This window comes from Rhinopithecus roxellana, chromosome 9, assembly GCF_007565055.1.
Source record: "Rhinopithecus roxellana isolate Shanxi Qingling chromosome 9, ASM756505v1, whole genome shotgun sequence".
Lineage (NCBI taxonomy): Eukaryota > Metazoa > Chordata > Mammalia > Primates > Cercopithecidae > Rhinopithecus > Rhinopithecus roxellana.
In genome coordinates, this window is record NC_044557.1 from 128224913 (window position 1) to 128232931 (window position 8019).

The 8019-nt window shown below is 45.9% G+C and overlaps 1 protein-coding gene across 1 annotated transcript; it reads left to right on the forward strand.

Moving 5' to 3' along the window:
• Positions 1-2093: 2093 nt before the first annotated feature.
• LOC104675523 (beta-defensin 4A-like) lies at positions 2094-4745 on the forward strand. Its single transcript, XM_030937913.1, has 2 exons — positions 2094-2198; positions 4503-4745. The coding sequence occupies exons 1-2, from the start codon at positions 2141-2143 to the stop codon at positions 4637-4639; spliced, it is 195 nt and encodes a 64-aa protein (XP_030793773.1). The 5' UTR covers positions 2094-2140; the 3' UTR covers positions 4640-4745.
• Positions 4746-8019: the final 3274 nt, after the last annotated feature.

Sequence of the window (8019 nt, forward strand, 5' to 3'; positions counted from 1 at the left end):
GAACGTATCAATCAGGAGTGATGCCACACATGAATAAATGGGAACCACTTTCTTAACTCAAACTCTTATTTACATATAAGAGTTATGCAATAACTCCAGTAAGACCCCTTGCCTAGTACCATGGCATTTCCTTAAGAATATTTACTCAACAAGGAAAGAGATGTGACACCTTATTTCAACATGTGAATCTGCATTGAACATGCACCCAGCCATGGAGCTATTCTTGGAATAATTTCAGTGTCCCTGGGCACACTTTTGCTTTGCAATAATTTATGGGCACACTGTTGTTTTGCAATAATTTACTGGGCACACTTTTGTTTTGTAATAATTTACTGACACTTTGCTTCCTCAGCACCTACGGCTCCTGTCTGTTCAGGCCAGGGAGTTATTCTTGTTAATTTGTGTAAATGGTACCGTGATTGGTGTGAGAATTCTCATTCATTTGTAAGAGATCCATGCTGAGATAATAGTGTGAAGTATCATGATGTTTGCCTCTTTCTAAAGGTGACAGCGACATATATATTTTAAAAACATAATTATTAATTTAGGCAGAGCACGTAAAGGCTTTATTTCACATTCCGTTTCTCTGTATGCTTTCTTCACTAGGAGGAAATAGTTTTAGTGTCAGGAATGAATGAGTCTGCCCCTCGATTCCAGCCTGCTCAACACACAGGGAAACAACGTCCTGACAAAGGGAATGACTCTCTGGTGACTGAGCTGCAGCCCTGGGTTCATGTTCATTTAGCAGTTCTGATGGCATCTGACCCAGCCCTCTCTTTGCATACCCCATCAGAAACTCCCTTTTATGGAAAAAGTCATTGAAGGTCTTGGCTGCGCCATGTCCTCACCAGCTTCCTTTAAATCCACTTCTGGCCTGCCAGGAAAAGGGTTCTTCAGAACCTGACATTTTAAATGAAGAGATCAGGCAGGTCACGAGTAAAGTCTCATTGTCCCCATGGCTGTGTCACTGCTACACCTCCGAGACATCACAGACACGGACACTGGGGCCTGCTTGTCTCTCAAACTGCCCTTAGATCCAAAGAGGGAGGAACCAGGAAAAAGGTCTCTCATTTTCCTGAGAAAAGCCTGGCCCCTGAGCGCCTGGCATGGGGCTCTATTCATTGTTTATGATCCCCGATGACTTCTCTGGGTCACTGAGGAAGGACAGGGTCCTGAGAGACCCGTCGCCAACAGGGAGACCACGTGGAGGCCTTGCACCCCCACTCCGTGCTTCTCCACCAAATCCCAAAGGCAGTGAGCTCCCTTAGCACTGACGTCTGTGGAAAGCAGGGAAAGCCCGGCTCGCAAAGCCCGGAAGTCCTGTGGAGCTGACCTTCCCTGAGTGACGGTGTGAGCCTAAGGAATTCAAGTGTGGGCCATAGGCCACCTCCTGACCCAGGCCTGGGTGGACTCTGAGGGGCCACGTGTAGTCACAATCCCACCCTCCCATTCTCCTTCTCGGAGGAAGGAAGCGGCACCCATCCACCTCATCTCTGTCCCGGGGGAAAGATGGGGAGTTTCTGGGGAACTTTCACATGAATTTTACTAGCTCGGATCACCTGGGAGGACGGGGCCCACCATGCTCCCAATGTTGCCAGAAGCCCTGAGCCCCTCCAGGGTCCCTGGGTTTGAACTAGCCCTGTTGCATCCCCAGGAGCTGAATGTCCCAGGAATGGGTAGAATTAGATGGAAAGAGCTCCCAGTTTGGCCTGAGACTGTCCCTAGATACTCAGGAAAAACAGGACGTCCCACAGAGTGGGTGGCAGGTGAGTTCCATGCTACAGGCCCTGAGTTTGAGTTTGTTCCCCTGTGAGAAGGCCCAGCCCCTCACTCCATTCATACACTGGGTTTTAAATGGCGCAAGATAAGAGGAATTTTCTGGTCCCAAGAGCAGGAGGAAGGGATTTTCTGGGGTTTCCTGAATCCAGATTTGCATAAGATCTCCTGCGTGTGCATTGTTCTTTGAGGACCATTCTCTGACTCACCAGGTAAGTGGTTGAATTCCAATCCCTGTAATGAGCATTGCAGCCAATACCGGTTCTGAACTCTCCTGGGTGACCACGGGCCAGGACCTTTATAAGATGGAAGGCTCGGTGCCTTCCCCAGACTCAGCTCCTGGTGAAGCTCCCAGCCATCAGCCATGAAGGTCCTGTATCTCCTCTTCTCGTTCCTCTTCATATTCCTGATGCGTCTTCCAGGTGAGATGGGCCAGGGAAATGGGAGGTTGGAAAAATGGAAGAATCAGGTAGAGGCTGTCCATTTCCTCTCTAATTTCCCCTAATCCTCCCTCCCTCCTCTATCTCTCTCTCTCCTGCCTCTCTCTCACTCCTCTATCTCTCCTGCCTCTCTCTCTCTCCTGCCTCTGTCTCTCTTCTTCCATCTCTCTCTCTCTCCTGACCCTTGCTCTCTCCTGCCTCTCTCTTCCTCCTCTGTCTCTCTCTCTCCTACCTCTCTCTCTCTCTCTCTCCTGACTCTCTCTCCTACATCTCTCTCTCCTGACTGTGTCTCCTGCCCTTTGCTCTCTCCCTCTCTTTCTCGTCTCTCTTTCCCTACCCGCTCTCTCTTCTACCTCTCTCTCTCTTTCCTGCACCCTCTCCCTCTATCTCTCTATTTCCTGTCTCTCCCTGTCTCCCTCTATCCCTCTGTCTCCTGACTGTCTCTCTATCTCTCTCTCCTGTCTCTGTCTCCTGCGTCTGTCTCCCTCTATTTTTATCTCTCCTGACACTTGCTCTCTCCCTCTCTCTCTCCTCTATCTATCTCTCCTGCCTCTCTCTCTCCCTCTATCTCTCTCTGCCCTGACCCTTGCTCTCCCCCTCTCTCACTCCTGTCCCCTCTCTCTCTATCTCTCTCTCCTGCCGCTCTCTCTCTCCCCACTCTCTCCTGCCTCTTTCTCTGTTTTTCTCTCTATCTCTCTCTGTTTTCCCTATCTCTCTCTCTCCCTCTGTCCCCTACAGCTGGTTTTTCTCTTTCTTTCTCTTTCTTCTACGCACACTTTTAGACTGAGTAGACCACATGCGTTACTTAATTGAACCAAGCATTGGTTCAATATAGAAGTTTGACAACCCGATGGACACCTCACTCTCTCTTCTAAGCCAATATGAAGGAGCCCAGTAGCTTGTAAATCTCATCTCCTCACTGCTTTCCATGCTACAACTGCTAAGACTGTGGTTGAAACCTGTTAGGTGACTTTTTAAATAAAAGTCAGAAATTTTGATTTTATCTAAAGAAAGTAGTACAGAATGTCATTTTCTAAATTTTTATATTGAAAGGGTAGATACTGCAACCTAGAAAATTCCAGATAATCTTAAGGCCCAGCCTATACTGTAGGAACTACTGCTGCAGACACTCTGCCCCTAGGACTTTTCTGATCGGAGGGCCTGAGAACAGTCCCTGCCACGAGGCCACTGCAGGTTCACAGTACAGAGATGGCCCATGGAAAGCAACTTTTAACCGGGACGTCTAACCTTCATTTTCTCCTTGATATTATAGAAATAAAATAAAAACCATGAAAGGATAAAAGAGGGAGAGTGGAAGGGAAGGATAGAGGGAGGGAAAAAGAAAATTTGAGACTAAAACCTAAAACAATTAATCACATAGATATTATATTGTGAAAGCCTCATTTTACCAATTTTATTTATGAGTCCTGGGTTTTTTGAGAAGAACGGGGCTCTAAGTGGCACCAGAGACCTCATATTTTCCAACACCTAGAACAGTATCATGAAGGAAGGCAGGGAAGTAGGGAGGCAGGGAGGGAGGCAGGGAGGCAGGGTGGCAGGGAGGCAGGGAGGGAGGGAGACAGGGAGGGACTGAGGCAGGGAGGGAGAAAGGCAGGGAGGCAGGCAGGGAGGTAAGGAGGGAGGGAGGCAGGGAGAGAGAGAGAGAGGCAGGGAGGCAGGGAGGGAGGGACAGAGACAGGGAGGGATAAACAAAGAAGAATGAGGTTGAAACTAGGATTAAGATATTAGAAACAAGCCATTACAAAAGTTTATTTCTGTGGTTAATTGTGGTTTTCAACTGTAAGTTACATGGTGTTAATTTCACATTGAACAATTTCTGTGAGTTGTATCTTTTTATCCCATCTCAGATCAAATACTTAACAGACTAAATGATTTGAAAAGCAAAAAGTTACTGGCTGTGTGTTAAAGTGGAGGTAGGGTGGCTTTGGTCTTATCTACTTGTGGTGGAGCTGAAGTCACAAGAGAACATTACCAAGCTCCTACCAGACCCCACCCGGAGATCCCGGTCACTCAGGAGAGTTCAGGGTCTTTCACAATCAGATTTGACCAAAACAAACATCCCCCAAACCACAGCAGTGCCAGTTTCCATGTCAGAAACTTCGATCCAAATGATTGACTCGCGTCTCATGGAAAAGCCCTGGCTTCAGAAAGAAGTCCACTGCAGATTTATTCAAGGCAATACAGACACAGGGTTTGTGTTTTTGCAACATGAGTTTTGAGTTCTAACACGCTGTTTGCTCTTACTGTGTGTTTTTTTCCTGTTAGGTGTTTTTGGTGATATAAGGAATCCTATTACCTGCCTTAAGAGTGGTGCCATATGTCATCCAGGCTTTTGCCCTGGAAGGTATAAACATATCGGCGTCTGTGGTGTCTCTGCAATAAAATGCTGCAAAAAGCCATGAGGAGGCCAAGAAGTTGCTGTAACTGATGTGGATTCAGAAAGGGCTCCCTCATCAGAGATGTGTGACACGTGAACAAAATTAAACTGTGGTGTTCAGATTTACGGAATCTTGATCCTAGTCATTGTGGTCATTGTGTGGTGCTGGTTTGGGCAGGACAATCTCTAACATCCTTGGAACACCCTTTTCTTCTCTCCAGGCAGGGGTCAGGGATGCCACAGTGGGGCTTGGAGTGCTTTCCAGGGTACAGGCATCTGTATTATTTGGATCCCTTGACCTTCCCAGTTATTCCCGACAATTTCCTAGAACGTGTGCTTTGCTCCTCCTGCACACTCCCCTTGTATGCCTACCCCACATCTTCCCTAAAAAAAGCAAGCCCAACTCAAAGACCACTTCCCTCATGGAATCATAGCAGATCTGCCAAGGGAGGGGATGCCCAGTCCTCTGTTCTTCACAAGGACTCCCTTCTTCTGGTTAAGGTTTCCTATGCAATTACGCCTCCTACAGAGGTGCGTGAATTTTTAATTCTCCATTTAGCTATGAGAGTTCTACTGGTGTGGACTTTGTCTTATTCGTTTATATGCTGGTCATTCATAAGCTATTTCACAAATTGGATGGCAAAATGCAGTTGTACAAGGGTGTCCTTACATACAAACATAATAGGATCCAAGTAAATGCTGTTAAAAACAAGTCTTTTGGAGGGCACAGTTAAATGAGGACAATACAGCATGGGACACAAGCAGAGGGGAGCGAACCTCAAGAAGAAAGACGCATCAATTCTAAACGGAAGCATGAGGATAGCTCCCTGGCCCTGCTCTCTCTCCCTGGGAGGGCTTGCTCCTTCAGTCATGAACTCTGTGGGTGTATCCTACATGCAGAAGAAGCTCTCTATTTCTTCACATTGACTCTGCACTAAATGTGCATATCATCGACCTCGGGGAAAATGCACCTTCGTTCCAAAATAATCCATTGTCTTTCCTCATCTCAAGATTGAAAAAAGTAACCAGACCTCATTAGAGTAAAAGCATTTTTATCTGGATGCTGATTTTATCCAGATGTGATGACAGAGCCAGGACTAGGGTGTATTGAGGGAGGCTCTGGCCTCAGATATAAAATGCAAGCATTAATGTATTCCATACTTAAGACAGATGATCTCATAATGTGATAGATTTTTACAAAAATAATATTCATGAAAAAATCACCATAATCAAGAAAATGTTCAAAATTTAAATCAAGACAGGGTCTAATCCTGTAATTGTCCAACTCAGTCACACTCACCTACCTTGATGCCAGGACAGTCAGACCCTGCCTTTATTTAGTCATTTAATATTCACCATGTATACATTATTATTTTGAATAAATTAGTGGATTTCCTGGTTCCTGGAAGCATATATCATTTGATTGTATAAAAGAAGTGAAGCTTCACAAGAAAAAAAAAATTAAAATGTCACCATGATAATGACATTCATTCCTGTGTTCTAGGGGAAGCAGCAAAACTCTCTTAGGAAGAAACTCTCCTTTTATTTAAGAAGACCCTTTAACGGCCATTTGGGTCTTGAAAGATAGGACAGGGAGGAAGACTCACATGGAGACCAGCATCCTGTGGCATTGAGAAGACCGAGGTCAAAGCTCACACAACACAACACTCCCTGTGTTAGTCTGTGTGTTGCTCTAAAGAATACCTGAGGTGGGATAATATGGCAGGAAAGGAAGTTATTTTGGCTTACTATTCTGCAGGCTGTGTGAGAGGCATGATACCTGCATCTGCCCCTCATTAGGCCTCAATAAGCCTTCAGTCCTAGTGGAAAGTGAGGTGGGAGCAGTAATATCACCTGGTGAGAGCAGAGAGACAGGGTGAAAGGAGGTCCCAGATTCTTTTAAACAACTACATGTTGTATGAACTCGGAGCAAGAACTCACTCATTATTGGGACGAAAGCACTTAGTCATTCATCAGGGATTCACCCCACAACTCAAATCCTCCTGACCAGATTCCACTTCCAACATTGAGGATTAGATTTCAGCATGAGGTTTCAAAGGGACAAACATCTGAAAAATATTATTCTTCCCCAGCCCTTAAATCTCATGTTCTTCTCACATTGCAAAATACAATCATCCCTTCCCAATCACTCCCAAAAGTCTTAACTCCTTCCAGGATTAAATGAATCAAAAGTCCAAAGCCCAAAATCTCATCCCCTGAGACTCAAGCTCCTTCCACCTTTTAGCCTGTGTGATCAAAAATAAGTTATTTCCTTTCAAGTTACAATGATGGTTCAGGCATTGACTAGACACCACCATTCCAAAAGGCAGAAACTGAACAATAAAAGGGATTACAGGCCCCACACATGTCAGAAACTCAGCAGGAAAGCCGTTAAACCCCAAAGCTCCAAAACAATTCTTGATTCCATGTTCAGTATTCTGGTGTGAGGGTGGGCTCTGAAGACCTTGGGCAGCTGTGCCCCTGTGGCTTTCAGGGTGCAGCCTACATGGCTCCTATCACAGGTCAGAATCTGATGCCTGTGGCTCTTCTATGCTGAGGGTACAAGCTGTCAATGGTTCTCCTATTCTCAAGTCTGTACAGCAGTGTCCCCCTTCCCTCAGCTCCACTAGCCAATGCCCCACTGGGGATACTGTGTGGGGAATCCAACCCCACATTTCCCCTTAGCACTGCGCTAGTAGAATTTTTCTGTTGGTATTCTCCCTCTGCAGCAGTTTTCTGCCTGGAGAACCAGACTTGGCCATACATCCTCCGACAGGTAGGTAGAAGCTGCCAAGCCTCTTTCGTTTTCGCACTCTGCATACTTGCAGGCTTACCACCACATGAAAGCTGCCAAGATGTTATGGCTTTCTCCCACTGAAGCAGTGACCAATTTGTACATTAGGCCCTTTGAGCTGAGGCTGGAGCCTGGGTGGCCAGGATGTGGGAACAGTGTCTTGAGGCTGAGCAGGGCAGCTGTGCCCTGGGTGTGGTCACTGAACCATTCTTTCCTCCTAGGCCTGTGGGCTGTAGTAGGAGGGAATGCTTCAAAGTTTTCAAAAATGCCTTGTAAGCCTTTTTCCCATTGTCTTGGCCATTAGCACATGGCTCCTTCTCAGTCATGTGAATCTCTCTAGCAAGTGATTTCTCCACAGCCCACTTACATTCCTCTTCTCAACGTGACTTTTCTTTCTCTACTAAATTCCTAGGCTGCAAATTTTCCAAACTTTTATGCTTTGCTTCCCCTTTAAATATCAGTTCCATATTTAAATCATTTCTTTGCTCCTGTACCTCACTGTAAGCTTGTAGAAGCAGCCACATATCTTGAATACTTTACTCCTTGGCAATTACTTAGACCACACGCTCTAGGTAATCACTCTAAAGTTCAACTTTGCACAAATCCCTAGG